Raw genomic sequence first — 17,065 nt, 5'->3', positions numbered from 1 at the left:
AAGGAAACAACCAAGTCTTGTCAGGAGTGTAACTTATTGTCCGTCTGATTGCTGTCACATTTGTCTTCGTTAGGGGTATAAAATCCCTTTTAACTTGGTCTTGAGCTTCAACCGTTCTTATGTTGGGCCTCTCAGGTGGGTCACCCTGTAGAGACATTACAGCTTGTCTAATCGGAAAGTAGCGAAGAGATCGTGGTGTGCCAGGACCTCACGAATACATTCTTGCAGTCTGGTACCCCATCCCTCTAAATATGAAGCTGAAGTCAGATTCATTGATAGACAGTTTTTCTACACTTAGATGCCCCATATTTCCTAGAGCAAAACTTGCTGCAGCTATTAGAGTTAGGTCGGGGGGGGATGGCCATTCCTCATAGCAGTCCTTATTGTTCACATAGTCAAGGGAGACTGTAGAAGAAGTATGAAAAACAGGGCTGTGGCATGCATGCTAGCGACTGGAATTGTTCAGCTCAGATTCACCGTTACAAATCTGAGGTCAAGTGGTTATTATGCCACTTTATTCTTTGGGGGTGCAGCAATAGGACCATCACCTCTGCGAGGCTGCTCATGGAACAGCTCTAAAGCTGCCTGGTTTTTAGCATCCAGTAGTCTCATGCAGAGCCCCCTATATGGAGTCATATTTACAGCAGCCATCTCTATTTCCAAGCCACAGGTTCAGTATGCATCTCTTACAAGAATTCAAGGAGAACCTCATCAAGCTGAATTTTCACTCTCCTAAAGGATTTGCACTTCCTATCAAGGATCCTGAAAAAAATATTTAATCCAAATAGCTGGTCTTCCATGCCAGGTCATTTTGAGTAAATGCCTCTAAGGTTTTTGGGGCGAAGGCAAAAATGTGTCCATTTCACCACATGCCTAAAGGCCACATGACAGACCAACTGAAATGTTGTTCTGTTGACAAGAACATTTTGACAGGGTGACTAGACAGCATATGCGTGTAACTTGTTTATGGACAGATGTGTCATATGTTGCTGTGACATGCCACATCACACGTCCTCTGCTTACTCATTCCATCTCCCTCAGGACTATGTGACATTCCAGCTCTCTGAGCAGCTTTAGTCAGGTGCAAGTTCAGAGCAGGTATTATTTAATAGTCCTGAGGGCTGCAGTTGGGCCATTCCCATGTAAAGTATATTGTGAAGTGCCAAAAACTATGTTCCTGTGTCTTTAAATGGCCCAGATTTAATTGGGCACACTGTTCTCTTCCCTTTTTTTTCCCTTCTGTCTGTTTGCAGGATCTGGCTGACACCCAAGCTGTATATCAGCATGGATTAAAGTAATTTTTGTTACTGAAGGGAGAGATTTATCCCCCTCCTCCAAAGGCAATTAATTAAGCAAGTTTAGGAGCTAGGGCTCTTGAAAATCCAAGTCTAAAACACCCCTCATGCCCCCCCGTTCTTCCCTCTGTCATGCCAGAACTGCTGACCACACACCACTGTTTTAGCTTTGTATTTTGCTTCTGACCAGTTCAAAGCTCTCCAAGGCAGTAACTCCCTTGGCACAGCTCACGTACTATGCAATGCAGTGAGTGCTTAGGCGGCTATTTAATTAAAAGGCTACTCTAATGAAAGTGCAGGCAGCCAAACACTCGGGATCAACAGCAGAATAACAAACCGTCAGGCATGTTTGCTGGAGTTATTAAAGTAATTCAAAGGGTAAAGAAGTTGGACTTCCATGGAGTTGGTAGGAATTCCTGTGTGCTGTGGAGCACTCCTAAAAATGAGGAGCAAGGCATTCGTTCCCCTTGTTATAGTTGGTTTTGTTCTTTTTGCTTTGCAAGACTTCGTTTGGATTGTACAGCCTTTGGGTGGGAACCAGCTGCTGGTTCTGTGCTTGTACAGCGTCTGGTCTGTGATTAGGCTCAATTTTTTTTTTTTTAAATTGTAACAAAGCTCTCGTGAAGTAGCCTGAGACGTTGAAGCGGATTGGGATGGTCCCTTCCCTTGTGCCTCTTCACTGCCTTCTGGCCTAACCTGTGCTTCGCTGTTTCTGGTCAGGTCTGGTGCAGTCCGCAGAGCCAGCAGTACGAGTCCTCTGGGTTTTCCCAAAACTGGTGCTTCCCCTCCTTTCGCTGGAGAGCACGGAGCTGCGTCTGCTCCCAGGAAGTTCTCCTTCGGCGGTGCCAAGCCTTACACACCATCTCCGCAAGGTAAGAGGCCGCCAGCTGATGTGTCTTCTGCTGTGACAAAATGAAATGTGCCCAGTATAGGGAAATGGCACTAGCAGCACTGTTGGCTAGGTTCTCTCCCTGCCCTCTCCACTGGCCAGTGGATGTGCCTTACACTATGCAGGGAGGGCCCCCAATTTTACTAGATCTCTTGCATCTCTTCTGTCTCTACCCCAGTAAGATGGCACTGTTCTGGATGGGGATCCACTGGTGTTCATATTTTCTTCCTCTGTTTTAACCCCAGTTTAATATGGGCTTCTGATCCCATTTCCCAAGTTCCTGCAGATTCTTCCTTGCTCTTGCCCTGGAGCGGTCTTTTTTTCTTTCCGTGTAACACCTAAGGATGGGGTGGGGAAGCTTTGTGGGTCTGCTTGATGCTTTCTGTATGTGTTGTGTTACTGTATAATACTGCATAAAGCTGTTGATTGTGTCCCCCTTAAAGTTGGAACAATCCCAGAGCAGCCTGGACAGACTGTGATCCCCTCCCCTCTTGGAGCAGAGATGAGAAGCAGGACCCCCATGCCTGGTATGTTAGTACTGTATTGATTTGTCTTCCTCCTCTTTACCCTCCCCCATGAAGCTGCAGTTTGATCCACCAGAAGTGCGCTCCAGAAGGCCCCAGGAAAGGGATTTTCCTTTCTTACCTTCCCAGATGTTTGGTTCAGACAGGAGGTGTTTTGTGGTAAGAAGAGGATTCTTGCCTCCTGCTGTTACTGCCCCTGTGCTTGCCCTGGTATTACCATGTTTAAAATGCCACAAGTTCCTGCTCGCATTGTGGAAATCAGTGGCTTGTGTGTTTGCTGCAACCCAGTAAAACTGAATTCTCCTTTGCCCCCTAACTAAACCCTCCTCAGAAAATCCCCTGCCCAGGAGATTTCACAACATGTGGTTTCACGGCTGCCAAACCCAAGCAAGGATAGCGCGCCCTCTTTTCCAACCACTGCAGTATCGGAAAACATCATTCTGCAGTGCTTACCCTTTCCCCTTCATCACTTGAGTTTAGACCCTGAAAGCCCACAGCCTAATTCAGGCCTCAAAAGTGTTTTGTGGCTGAGAGCAGAGCACAGGCTTGACCTGTCTAAGGTTCCTTTAAGGCTGGCAATGCAGGTCCTGGGCTCAAACCTGCCCCTTGCAGAGAGGGCTCATGTGGTCTGTGTGCTTGGACCCTCTAGGTGCGTCCATGCCCGAGCACTCTGCCCGAGGCATGGGCTCCCGGCTGCACAGCGCCCCCAACCTGTCCGATTTGCATTCCTGCCGGCAGAAGATTACTAAGCAGCACTCGGACCCTCTGGTGGCTCACTTTGGCCATGTCCCAGTCAGCCAGCCCCTGCAGATTCATGGTTTGCAGCATTGCCGGCAGTTGAGGTCCTCACCGAAGCTGTCTGAATTTATGCAGAGAAGCCCTTTACCAACTATCATGGGCTCCCCGACAAAGGTATTGTATGGACCCTGCTTTGGGGTCTCTTGCAGCTCACTCTGGTGGGTTGTTTTGGGGTAAATAACTCTAAATAGATAAAAATGTATTGTATTTGCTAGTAGCTCTTAGTGGGTCCTTTAAGGGCTGGTCAGTGAACAGCAGGGTTGATTTTCACAGAGGCTGGGATTTGCCTTTCAGGCCTCTCTCCTGGGGTGGCAGTGGAGGTGGCAGCCCTGTTAAATCAGTGGCAGCTTGAATAGCTTCCTGCGTGCTGTTGTCAGTGTGGCACAACCTGTGAGCAGCACCGCAAAGATCAAGCATTTTCAGGGGCTGCTTTTCCTCTGGGACTGGGGGAAAGCTCATGGTTTGTAAGCCATGTTTTTGTGGGATCTAGTAGAGGGGAGCACCCCCCACCCTTGACTTGACTTTATTTAAAAACAAAAAAACAAAAAACCCAGTGAAAAGCATCAGATCTTTTCTTTGTAGGCCATGCCCCCTTTTGAGTTCCCCAAAACCCCGAGCTCCCAAAACCTCCTCACACTCCTGGCCCACCAGGGAGTCATGGTAGCCCCAACGCGGAACAAGACTCTGCCGGATCTGAAGGAGATGGGTCACTTCCACTGCCAGCAGACCGGCTTGGGCTTGAGACCTGTGGAAGAGATTAAGGGCAGGTGAGATGTGGTCATGATATCATGCAGTCGCATATGATCTGGAAGCCTGGCTTTTGGAGGTTGTCTCAGATCTTCCAACAACAAACTGGTATTAGCGGCAGGATAGTGCCCAAGACTTCAGTCACTGAGGATCTGGATTCAGTTGTTTATAGGAGGCTACTTAGATTGCACACACCTGCTGCTAATTTCTGCTGTGAGGGTGGAAGGGTTTCCTATCTAACAAGTGCCTGGAACGGAGATCCTTTTAAGACCCATCATTGGGTTTTTTTCTTCTCACTGGGATTGTTTTGGGGCATGAAGCTGCTGTCACTTCTGTTAGTCTTCCCTCCTGACCCTGTTGTAGGTTGGCGTTGTGGGTCCTCTTGCACATACTGGTTCTGAACAGACCCGCAGCAAGCCAGGTGTTCCCGTTCTGTCTATCCGCATGGATGGGCTTTTGCTCCAACAGAAGGGATTTGCCTCAGTGTCTCCTGAAATAGCGACAAGACCTGAAGGAAACCATTCCCCTATTGGAGCCACAGTTGTAAATGCTTACAGAAAGCAAAGATAGATGGTAGAGCAAGTAGCTGTACCCCCAGCTAGTGGTATCCTGGGGCTTTGTCACTGAGCAGCAAGGAGTATGGGGCCAACAGTAACCACGCTGCGTCATTTAGTGTGCAATGCATGGAAAGCAGAACGGCACAGATTCAGCAAGTTCCTGTTCTCTGCAAACCCCACAACATCCCAGATGTTGCATCCTTGCCCTTCATTTCCTCTTTAGATCTCTGAGTACCGGCAGGCTCACTGACCTACTTCTCAAGGCTGCCTTTGGGGCACAGATCTCGGAAGCTGGCAGCAATGACAGCCTGAACAATGAGAAGCCCATGGAGATAACAGGTAGGGGGGGGAAAACGGGAAGCCCCAGCAGCTTGTTTTAGGCATGTACCGAGGCAGCTTGTACCTTACATATATACATACAGGTAACTTCCTAGCCTTGGCTCAGAAAAGGACTGCAGTATCTGCAAAGTGGGGTAATGGTGTTTGCCTCCTTTTGTTAAAGCTGTTTGTCTATGGCTGAAAAGCACCGGGGGATCATCGTGGATGCCCCTTTTTTCCCCCTTTTGTGAATCATAGGTGTACCATAAAGCACTGAATGCTTTCCTAAGTGAAGCTCAAACATGTATATGGAGGCATGTCACTTGGTGCCTGTCCTGAGAACGGCTGCACTTGGCTGCAGTACCATGTTAGGACCAAACAGCACTGGCAACACAGCCCCAGTGGTGCACCGTTTTGCCCTTATTTCTGGTCTCATTGGGAGTATTGGCATGCGCTGGTAACACAGAATTGTATAGAAAATTGGTGGGAAAGTCATCAGGTAGTTTTGTGGACAGGAGACTCGGCTTTCTGAGTAACCCCAATTTTAAAAAGCTGCTCATTTTCGCTTTATTTCTGTAGCTCCCTCTGGTGCTTGCGGAGGAAACCTGTACTCTGGTGCTAGGGCTATGGGCTCTGTTAGCCCATCACCGGTGATCTTCACTGTTGGGTCCCCTCCAAGTGGGACAACGCCACCGCAAACCACTAGGACCAGGATGTTTTCAGGTAATGGACCTTTCGGTCTTCTCTGCATCTGTCTGGGAGATGGTGATGGTTGGTTTTAGTGCTAGGGGGGTCTGTTTCATGCCAATAGGATATTGGCAGCCTAAGAAGGTTTATCGGGACATATTATATTGAACTTCATCTGGCATGAATGTTATTGAGGTCATAACTCGGACTAATGCTAGCACAGTGTAGCTGCTTTTATTGCTGCAAGAGGTCGTGTCCAATAGCTGTTTCCAGTGCTGCAGGAGAGCTGTGAACTATTTTTTTTTTTTTTTTTCCCCTTTTTATTTCTGTCCCTCTTTAAGGAATTTTGCCCTTCAGCCTTTCATAGCTGATAGATTAGTGACTGGACTAGATTATCTAGGAGAACCCATCCAGTCCCGTGTCCCAAATGCTAATAGGGAGACTTGCTATACTCAAATCAGTGAAATCCCCTCTACCTTTTTTTTTCCCACAAAACACTACCTGTCTAGTACCCTTCTGTCCAAACAAATGTAGTGGTATAATTCCTCAATTCTACTTCTGTTTGGTACTGTCCTTTTCAGAAAGAAATGAATATATACTTAATATTAAACTGGAGCAGTTGTTGCTGTTATCATTTAAGTCCATTTTACTCGGTCAAGACATTAGGTTTAATTAAGAACTCATTTTCATAACTGATTGTGGAGACCATCTCTCCCTCCCTCTAGTCCCCCTCCAGTTTTGGGCTGGGGCAGGGGTTGGCACAAATAAAAAGCATCTCTCAGCTTACACGCAAATTGATTACAAAGACCAGAGAATGTAAAGTCTGATCTCTGCAGAGCTTCATGCTGATGGCATGCTTTAGATTGTAAATAGACTCTCCCTATTCAGCATCCTCTGAAGAGGATGCTAAGCCATCCCCAAGCCCCTTCAGTGCAGGCTGCAATATGAGTATTACAGGTAAGGGTGGAGCTTCTAGACCTGCTGGTTATTGTTATTAGGTTTGCTAAACCCATCATGTCTTCTGGTTGACATACAAAGAGGGTGTGTGGGCCTTCTTTGTATGTTGACCAAAAGGAGGAAGGAGGCTCAGAGGTAACAAGATGCCATACAATCTAAATGTTTGAGGAGTCTTCTGTATAACCACCTCACACCCCATTAACAGCCACACCAGAGTGCTTGCCTGCATCCTGTTAAAGAAGGGATGTCAAAGATGTGGCCTGCAGTCCCATCCTCCAGCCCCCGGTGCTACCCCTGGGTCTCAGAGTTGACCCACGTGCCAGACCGCAGATGCTGCCTGCACTGACCAGCCCAGGACATGTGCTGCGCACAGCACCCACTTCATGACTGCTGCACGTGCTGTCCGTTCCATGAATGCCCAGTGCCTGCTCGGGCTGACCTGGGACTTCACAGTGCACTGTGCCGCACATGGCACCCACACGGCACACAGCACCCTACCTGGCCAGCTGAGGCAGGTGCTGTGCACAGCACAGGTCCTGGACTGGCTGAAGCAGGTGTCACATGTAGTGCATGTCCCAGACCAACCCTGCAGGAGCGCTGTGGATAGTGCTGTTCTCACTGGTCCAGGACTGATGCAGCATATGCTATGTCTGGCATGGTGGGAAATGGCTCCACAGGCCTGACATGACGTGCGTACTGGTCCCACACCCCTTCTTCAGCCTGTGGGGTCAGATGTTCAACACTCCTGCATTAAAGCTTCTGAAAAGTGTCTTGCAATTACAAAAATATCTGAAACATGAGATTCTTAGAGCTTGCCCACTTCTTTCCTCCCCCCTCAAAGAACTAGCAACACTCCTTTTGATTCTTTCAGTCTTTGAAGCGTAGCACTCGACCAGTGAAGCTTTAGAGGAAAAGAAACTGAGTATATTTTACATTAGTTACTCAGCTATGAGTTACAAGTCCTGAGTCTTCTGAAGACAGAGAGCAGCAAATCCAGAGAGGAAAGGATGTGCCTTTATTACCCAGAAATTCAGTGATGTTCAGTATTACAGCCAGGTTTAGTGCAAGATGTATTGCAGGGTTAATTATCTCATTATGAATTCATACACATGGGTGCTCCTTTTATTAACACAAAGCCTTTAGACTAAACTTGATGAGGGGGGGACACTGTTTGGACTTGAATGTTTGGCTGAAAGGATTGTGGATAAACGGAAAAGGATGGGTCACATGGGATGGGGTCACTGGGTTTAGTTCCTGGCCCAGCTTCAGTAGATGATCATGGGCAGGTCACTTAATCTTAGCTGTAGCCCTGTTCCCCATCTGCAGGTTGGAGATAATGCCAGCAGCATAGTGCCCTGGCAGGAAAATCTGCCTTGTGTACAAGAGGTTGCCAGTTCCAAATCTGGGCAATCTCTTTGGTGTAACAGGTGATAACTACTGTAGTTCAAGTTAGTAAACTGTGCTGAAGGCTTGGGAATCAAATCCTGCTTGGCTGATGAATGATGGGGAAGCTGAGATAATAGCATATGATAGTGTTGGTTGCATGCCCAAGCAACATGCCAAATGGGCTTGGACTTTTATCTGGACACAGTGTCCCAAGCTGTTGTCATCATTAGTGACAGCTGTTTTGGAAGGGATGTTAATCCACCTGTTTCAGAGCCTAGCTCGTGGAGACCAGGATGAAATCTAACTTGACAGGGAGCCAGGTTGTCCCACATCTTCAACTGGGGAGTTCTTGCACCTTCCTCTGGACCACCTTGAGCAAGCACGGGTCAGCAAGTGGGTACTAATGAGATGGGCCCTGGTATGGCAATGCCCTCATCAAAGGGGTGGGGAGCATGATTCCGCTCCTGTGAACAGAGCTTCAGCAAGAACAGTCTAGTGCCATAACTGCTAGATGGCAAATAAGGGACTCATGATTGTGACCGTTGTGTGTGGGGCTTACGTTCTTCGTTTGCGTGTTTGTGGAAGCCCGACACACGTGCTACTTCAGGGTCTCTGTGGTGGAAGGGACAGTCTGCGGCTGTGGCCTAAGCCCAGGGTGTCGCATTGGTTTGGCTCCCTGGGCCAGGTCCAGCCTGCGGACCCTATGGTTGACACTCTTGGTCCAAACAGTGGCTTGACTCCAGTTCTGGCTCCATGGTAATATCCAAGTCATTTCTATCTCTGCTTTCCTTTGCAGTGGGCTCTTCCAGTTCTCTGAGCTCTGGAGGCTCGTGCAGCGGTAGACACGTGATCATGGGAGCTGGTGGGGAAGCTTTGGAAGCACCGTCTAGTCTGCGGTACACTTTTGCCGATCCCATCACGGCTAACCTGGAAGGGGCGGTTACATTCGAGGCCCCGGAGCTGCCCGAGGAGACGCTCATGGAGGTGGGGGCATCCTGGGGACTTACTGGAGGGAGGTGGGGAAGCCCTTCAAAAGCAAGTCTAAAAGCTTAAGCCCTGGATGCTTGCAGCTTATGGTGTCAGGTGCTGAGCATGCATTAACTGAGTTTCAGGAAACTAGTTTACACCCTGTGGCTCATGAAGTACAATAAGCCAAAAATGAGTCTCGTTGGAGTGGTTTGAAAGACAGAAGAGTGCGGCCTTTTAAGCCTTGAGATTGGTTATTGTTATGACTGAGAGTCTAATTTTACTGTTGCCAAGGCAGTGATATCACAGGCTGGAAATGGCCCTCAAAAGTTGCACGTTACGTTTTGACTGAAAATTGGCTGTTTGTGTGGAAACTTGTTAATCTGTCACTGATGTCTAGCCCAACTCCATCCAGCAAGCTACTAAGCATGTCTCATTACTGCCTTCTGCGTGCACTGGGGACTGGGTCAGCAACACAAAGTCTGGCGAAAAAGTACCTAATAGGAAATGCACTTGACCCCTAACAGGAAAGTCCTGCTGACGAGGGAGTGATTCTGACCTGAAAAGGGAGCTATTGAACCAGTTTTGTAGAGCTGAAAAGTCCCCACCTTTTTCCGCACCCACCACCGCAAACTGATCTGAAGGCATAACGCACAGTCCCATGGCCAAAATGCACTTGATCTGTATGTCGGGCTCTCCACTTTCGATAGAGCTGCAGGAGAGACCTAAGACAGTCTCGTATCCATTGAAGATCTTGCAGTCACGTGTCTAAGGCGGCTAACTTGTGATCCCAACATCAAAGACCCTTCTAGCCACCTGTGGAGACCTATGTGCATTGGCTTGACGTTTAAGGTTTGAATTTAAAAAAGAATCAAAATCAAATGTCAAATTTGGTCTGTTGGGTGTGCACTGATTTGCATGCACTGGCTTAGCTTTCTTGCCAGGCCATGGGGCTGAGACTAAGACTATCTGTGCCCCATTTTGGATGGGAGTTAATCAAACATCGAACCGCCTTTAAAGAAAGAGCCCTAGAACAATGCAACTGCTTCTCCTCCTGAGGGTCTGCAAGGAGCCTACCTATGGAAATGTCAGCTTCATCTCGTTAATGCTGTGCAGTTTGGCTTCAGATGTCTGCAGTGAGTCATTTCAGTTCAGACATCGTTTCTGCTGAGTGCAGGCTTTCATGATCCATTTGCATGTCGCAAACCCTTCCTGGCATGAAACCTTTTTGGCGTATTTGTAGCCCCTTGCGTGCCTTGCGGATCTGTCCAGAATGCAAACCCGGCAAACTTTCCACACAAGCACCTGCTGCTGGGGGCGTTTTGAGAGTGTTGAAATGTTGGCATTTTTAAAGCTCGTTCCTGATCCTTAGCCATGTTGTAAAATGTACATAAAAGGTTTTCTTTGAAAAAGTTCCAGCTGGTACAAACAAAATAAAGTCATACTTCTAGGAAGTTGACACAGTGCAGTGGTTTAAAAGAAAATACCCAGATGTATTGGAGCCCACAGTAGGAAAGGCTGAATGATGACTGACAGCCGGACTGGAAACTACAGTATATAAAAAAAACAAAAAACTTCCTCTCTATGAGGAAGGACCCATCTGGTAGTGAAGGTGCTAGCTTAGAAGTCAGGAGGCTCCAGGTTCCCTGCTCCACCACAGATTGTGTACGTGACCTGGGACAAGGCGCTTGATCTCACCGTCTCGGTTCCCACTTTTACAGAATTAGGATAATAGCACTTCCCTGCCTTCCAGGGTGTTGAGAAGGTATAGCAACGGAAGTCGCATGAGAACATAAGAGCATCTAATACATGTGATAGAGAGCTGTCCTCTGACACATGCTAATTAGCATGTGTTGGAGCAGACTTGATTAATCAAGTCTGCTGGAGCGTGCCAATTGGCACACGCCAGGATCTTCTGCGTTATGTGTATTCAGTATCCTCGCAGTTTGAAATGGGGCATTTTAACTAAAGCTCATCGAACGAGCGCCCCCACTACCATTTTGAAGTGCATGAAGATACACATGACACTGCAGGAACTTATATTAGAGTGGCTCTTGGAGCCACTAATTAAAGCGCCCTCCCCCTCCACCCCACAGCATGTGTACAGATGCCCATAGTGAGCATTAAACCAATCCTTCTATTGCCCAGGATTATACCTGGTTACCAAGCTTGTGGGATGTGTGGTTTTTGTTTTTTTTATTTTCTTGTGAGGCCTGCCCCAAATCCATACAATAAAGGGTTTTAACCTCTGGCTTTGAGAGAAGAACGGACCCACAAAATAAAACACAGGGCACCTGTTTGCTGTTTTTATATAACTCAGTTGAGAATATTCAAAACGGGCTTTTACAGGAAGTTCTAATAAGTTATAACCTGTTTAAAAAAAAAAAAAAAAAAAAGAATGAAAAATCAAGAGATTTCTACAGGTCCTGTGTATAGCCAGTCTTCAGGCTAGTCTGTGTTTTTGTTCCACCTGTAAATAAGAAGAGCAAATTAAAATCACCTTTATTTAGTAAAAACTTCAACAGCAAAAATTGGGAACGTGTCCCTTTGGTCTGAGCCCACTGCATAGAGAGCCTCTTTCCTCAGCAAAGGGAATTGTGCAGGATCTTACATTTGAGGGCTGCAGTGTCAAAGGCTCCCTCCCCTTTCCTCCCCACTGGCCTAAACAGCCATACAAGCAGCCTCAGTGGAAGTTTACCTTCGCTGCTCTGTTCATGGCATCCGTCCTGCTTTAGGAGTAGCGGGTGACCTCGGCTGAGGGACTGTGCCCACCCACATGGGAAGACCCCAGCATGTGCAATTTGAGAGTTGATGGCCTGGCGTGAGACCGCCAACTTGTGTTTGTGTATTGTATCTGTGTAAGAGTTCAGGGTAGTGATTTCTGCCTCTTTAAAAACCCACTGCCATGCCATACGCACCCTCTTGTCCTTGCTTCAGTGGCAGAGAGCAGAGCTGGCCCTGTGGCACACCGAACCTTTCCCTCCTCTTCGATGAATTCCCCGGCAGTTGCATGGACTGGTGAAGGCCTGTTAATGTCTGCTAGCAGGGCTCACCAGCTTTTCTCGGAAATGGCTTTAAACTTCTGGCCTGAGGCTGTCTCTCTGCTCCTGTGTGCAGGAGGACCTGGTGATATCTGGGCTTTGATCTAAGCCTGCCCAGGACTACACTTCATTCCTAAACGGAGTAATAGCTCCCTCTTAGAATAACAGCCTCAGCTTCTGTGGCGTCATGACCCCTGCGGTGACGAGCCCCTTAAGGCACTGGCAACGTGCCTGCCCTCCTGCTGTAGCAGGCTCTGCTTGTAACTTCCGTGTTGGCGTTTCCCTCCGCAGCAAGAGCACACAGACATCCTGCGCAGCCTGCGCTTCACGCTGGCCTTTGTCCACTACGTGATGGAAATTGCTGCGCTCAAAGGCAGCACCAGCGAGATGAGCAGCTCGGTGGCTTCTGAGTACCAGCTGCAGGAGAGCGTGGTGGCAGACCAAATCAGCCTTCTCAGCAGGGAGTGGAGGTGAGGCCTGGGAAGAGAGCTCTTGGCTACCTTGACCTTTTGCTAAGGCCGCCGTAGCTGTTATGGATTGATCGTTTTTCCTGTCTCCTTTCCCCCTGCTCCCCGTGTGTGTGTGTGTTCGTGTTCGTTCTGGAAAGTGCTCTGGGACACATGTGCTACAAGTACACCAGCCCATTGATCTGTTTGCTCTGCAATGTGCTTTGTTCATAGCTATGCAGAGCAGCTGGTGCTGTACCTGAAAGTAGCAGAACTGCTGTCCTCTGGCTTGCAGACAGCCATTGAGCAGATCAAGGCAGGCAAGCTGTGCCTCTCATCCACTGTCAAGCAAGGTAAGAGCGCTGGGGGCCCAGGACAAAGGATGACACTGGTGTTTTTTCAAGCACGCAAACTGTGAAAGGTGCTCAGGTGAGGCTGCAGAGCCCCTCTGGCCACTCCTGTTGCCAGTTGCTTTAGCAGTAATGGTTCTGAGTGAGCAGGGATCTGGCCTTCATGTGTGCACATCCCTATTGCCCACATTACCCCTCCACACTGTACACCCAGCACTCCAAATAAACTTTGGATAGTTGGCAGCCCTTGCAAAGATATAACCTGCTTCCATGGTTGAAGGCTCTGGAAGAGCAGCTGTTACATGTGCACACAGCCCTCTCCCCCCCACCCCAGGGACATTTACATGTCCTGTAGCCACAAGCTCTGCTGGCGATTTTTATGGTTTTATTTTTTTCACATAAAAGCAGCAAAAGACCAGTAAGTAAAATACCTAATGGCAATGCAGCAAGTCTTTATTTGTTACCTTACTAAAGTGTTCCATTTAATTATGACCTGTGTTTCTGTCCGTCATGAAAGGTGACTGCAATTCAGCCACCAATAAAAAGCTAACGTGTCTTTTACTGCTATTGGGACACAAGTGGAGAGTGTCTTCCAAAGGCGCAAAGGAGAATTAAATGCCAGTGGCCTTCTGCATACACACATCCAATCCCTGCAGGTTGCTTTCTTTGCCACCCCCTCATTCCATTAGTTCAGGGTTTGTTACCCTGTAGCCCATGGATCTGAGGCTGTGAGCTTATGAACTGCCTAGCATTTCTGTTAAGCATTTGGTGTCAAGGAGGGACATCCTTCCACTCCTGACAGGAACAGAGCTAGGGCAGTGCAGGGTTAATGTCTATTAGCCAGCAGTTTACAGACTTCCTTTTGCAGCAGGCACCATGTAGGACAGAAATATTTGTGTTGGCTTCCAGCGCATGAAAAAACTGACGGGATCCTGGAATCACATAGGATCCAGTTCTGCAAATCTTGACTCAGAACAAGTAACTCACAGGGGTGAACCCATTGTAAGGCTTGTCATCATCCACATCAAGAGAAACTTCTCTCTGCAGGTTCAGTTTACATCAAGTTCCAGTTGGTGCTGCCATGCGAATCCTCCCAGTTGCCCTTACCTGAGTCTTTGCACTTCTCTATACCAGCTGCTTAAGTATAAATGCTGTGGGTTGCACACCTGGTGTACTCTTAACAGGGCTTGCTCAGCAGTGTGAGTCCTCTGTTGGCAATGGTGGGGTTTTTCAAGTGAAAGAAGCAGAGGGCCAGGAAGTAAAATACCTAATGGCAATGCAGGAAGTAATTCATTTGTTGCCCTATTATGGCTTTCCATTTAATTCTGACAGTTTCTGTCCATCATGAAAGGTGACTGCAATTCAGTCACCAATAAAAAGGTATCGTCTCTTTTACTGCTGTTGGGAAACAAGTGGGGAGCACAAAGGACAATTAGATGCTCAATTTCCATGGGTTCTTGATAGGCATTGATCACATAACTGTAATTGTGCCTTTGGGAAAGGTGGTGTGGACAGTTATAAGAGCACTCGTAGAACAGCCTGAAGCAGGGATGAGCAAAATATCCAGGAGACTGGATCCGGCCTGTGGCGCTCCACATGGAGCCATGCCCTGCCTGCTCGTACTGGGGCAGCCTGTGCCAGGCTCCTGCCAGCCCAGGCCCTGGCCAGTGCTCAGCTTGTGCTGGGGCTGTACCCAGTGTGGCTGTGGCTGGGTGCTGCCCTGCACCCCCTGCCACTAGCTGTGGCTCCTGCTTTTGATCTTGCCCCTGCCATGCTGTACTGTGGTGGGCAAGCAGTTTCAGCTGGGAAGCTCCTACCACAGTCTGAGGCTGCAGCTGCCTTCTGCTGGAAAGCAGCCAGGATTGGGAGCCAAAGCTGGAGGTCTGCATGCTTCCTAGGAGCAGCTCAGCGTGGTGGGGCAAAGGGTGCAGAGCACTACCCAGCTGCAGCTGCACTGGGAACAGCCCCTTGGAAACTGCTCCTGCCCCTGGTGCACTACCACGCTGTTCTGGGCAGGCAGGCAAGCAGCTTCAGCCGGGTGGCTCCTGCCCCAGCACCGGGGCTCCAGCTTCAGCTTTTGGCCATCTTCTCAGGATCTGGAGCCAGAGCCCCGTGTGCTGGAGCTGGAACATCTTCTAGTGAGCGGTTCCAAGGGTGGCTTTAGCCAGCCGGGCAATGCTCTGCACCCTCCACCTCCAGCAGCAGCTCCTCCTCCTCGCTCCTACCACACTGCACCATGCCACTCCCAGCAGGGTTGTGGGGCTCCAGTTCCAGATCCCGGAAGTGATGGTGGGGGGCGTGCAAAGCAGCACCCAAGTGGCTGTGAGCACTGGCAGGAGCACAGCATGGGCTGCCCTGGTGTGAACAGGTGGGGCTCAGCCCCACGTGGATCACTATGGGGGTAGTGTGGACCGCGCTGCCCAGGGCAGCTCTGCTGCACATGCCCTCTGCCCCCTCCCTCCCCTCACCCACTGCAGGGTCCCGGGACCTAGCACACAGGCAGCGCCCCCAGATGCACACACATGTGCCCACACGCACCCAAAGGGCAAGAGTGCATGATCCCAGTCTCTCCCATTCCATTGCTGAGCACTGCTCCCACCCACCCACAGCCCCATAGTGAATTTTGGTGAGTTGTTGGGAGGAGAGGGTGTGTGGCGATGCTGACCTGGCTCGCAACACCTGATCAAGACTCCCTATGTGGCCCTCGGGCCCAAATAATTGTGCAACCCTGGCTTAAAGCCTTGTTGTGACTAGGGGAAACGAAACCAGCTCCGGAGCCAGGTTGCACTAGAGCCATGTGTTGGTGTTGTCATGTCTCATTGCCAAAGCCTGTATTGGTAATGCAGGTATTTCACAGCTGCTGTGTTGCCAGATAGCTGACTCTGCTTTAAGAGGAAACGTAATGTCTTTGCGGTGCTCTTCCCTCCTGCTCTCCGTGCACAGGACCCTGGGAACGGGAAATTGAAACAAGGCATTTGTTTTCCTTTCACCCTAGTTGTGAGGAAGCTGAACGAGCTGTATAAATCTAGCGTGTCCTCCTGTCATTGCCTGAACATGAGACTCCAGAGGTTCTTCTTGGATAAACAGAAGCTCATGGATCGAATCAACAGCATCACAGCAGAGAAGCTCATCTTCAGCTACGCTGTGCAGATGGTAAAGATCATGCAGCCCTTCGGAGTAAGGTTTAGATCAGGGGTGGGCAAAATGCAGCCCGGGGGCCGGATGTAGCCTGCCAGAACATTCTATGTGACCCGCTGGGCCCCTAAAAAATTTAGAAAATTAATATTAATCTGCCCTGGGCTGCCTGTCATGCAGCCCTCGATGGCTTGCAGAAACTCAGTAAGCAGCCCTCTTCCCAAAATAATTGCCCGCCCCTGTAGATGGCTTTGTAGCTAAGGATGGCTTGTTAATGGCTTGCAGTGAGGTGCTCGGGAGGACTGTTTAATGTCTGGCTGTTGGGTGTCCTTCACTGGGTGTGGAAAGAGCTGAGAAGGGTCATCTGCAATCAGGTGAATGTGATGGAAGGGTGTCTGGCTTCTTTGCCAGTATTGCTCCTTGGCATAACCTCTCGGGTGGGCTCTTGCCGGCAGGTGCAGTCTGCAGCCCTGGATGAGATGTTTCATCACAGAGAGGATTGCGCGCAGAGGTATCACAAGGCTCTGCTGCTGATGGAGGGGCTCCTGAATATCATCACCGAGCAGGGGGACATTGAAAACATTAATAAATGTGAGCAGCTATTCATTCAAGTTCCTTCCAGCGCATGGATACGCTTCACGCTCTGTGGGTCGAGGGCTGTGCTACACGGGGTCCTATGGCCAGGGCTTCATTCTTATGGATCCATCAGAGACCTCCTTAATCCCTCCTTTGGCTCTTAATTGCCAGGTTATGGCACAGCAAAACCCAGGTGTGCGGTTCCCTGCTCTGGGCCATCTTCCTATCTTACAAAAAGACTGCCAGGGTTTGAACACAGCCCTTGGCTGTGTGAAAGATCTTGCACAGGGAAATGCACTGGCAGCAGCTAAGGCTTGGATTCGGTTCCTATCTGGGATCATTAATTTGATTACACAGGCTACTAGGGAAAGTGAAACAGCAGTGTGATGGTTG

The 17,065-nt window shown here is 49.1% G+C and overlaps 1 protein-coding gene across 4 annotated transcripts in view; it reads left to right on the top strand.

Annotated features, from left to right (window-relative positions):
* ULK1 (unc-51 like autophagy activating kinase 1) overlaps positions 1–17,065 on the top strand; it is a 91,752-nt gene that overhangs the window by 70,334 nt on the left and 4,353 nt on the right. For all 4 annotated transcript variants that reach the window (XM_090063056.1, XM_090063057.1, XM_090063055.1 and 1 more), the window contains 11 exons: positions 2,016–2,167; positions 2,628–2,711; positions 3,358–3,620; positions 4,089–4,273; positions 5,034–5,149; positions 5,708–5,851; positions 8,955–9,142; positions 12,457–12,635; positions 12,846–12,964; positions 15,957–16,114; positions 16,552–16,687. In XM_090063056.1, the coding sequence (XP_089919182.1) occupies positions 2,016–2,167; positions 2,628–2,711; positions 3,358–3,620; positions 4,089–4,273; positions 5,034–5,149; positions 5,708–5,851; positions 8,955–9,142; positions 12,457–12,635; positions 12,846–12,964; positions 15,957–16,114; positions 16,552–16,687 (1,724 nt within the window). The remainder of the gene's footprint in view (positions 1–2,015; positions 2,168–2,627; positions 2,712–3,357; positions 3,621–4,088; positions 4,274–5,033; positions 5,150–5,707; positions 5,852–8,954; positions 9,143–12,456; positions 12,636–12,845; positions 12,965–15,956; positions 16,115–16,551; positions 16,688–17,065) is intronic.

Source organism: Crocodylus siamensis, chromosome 9 (assembly GCF_052110815.1).
Source record: "Crocodylus siamensis isolate JL-2025a chromosome 9, ASM5211081v1, whole genome shotgun sequence".
In the NCBI taxonomy this organism is placed as follows: domain Eukaryota; kingdom Metazoa; phylum Chordata; order Crocodylia; family Crocodylidae; genus Crocodylus; species Crocodylus siamensis.
The sequence above is the reverse complement of the archived record's forward strand: the minus strand, read 5'-3'. Positions and strand labels throughout refer to the sequence as shown.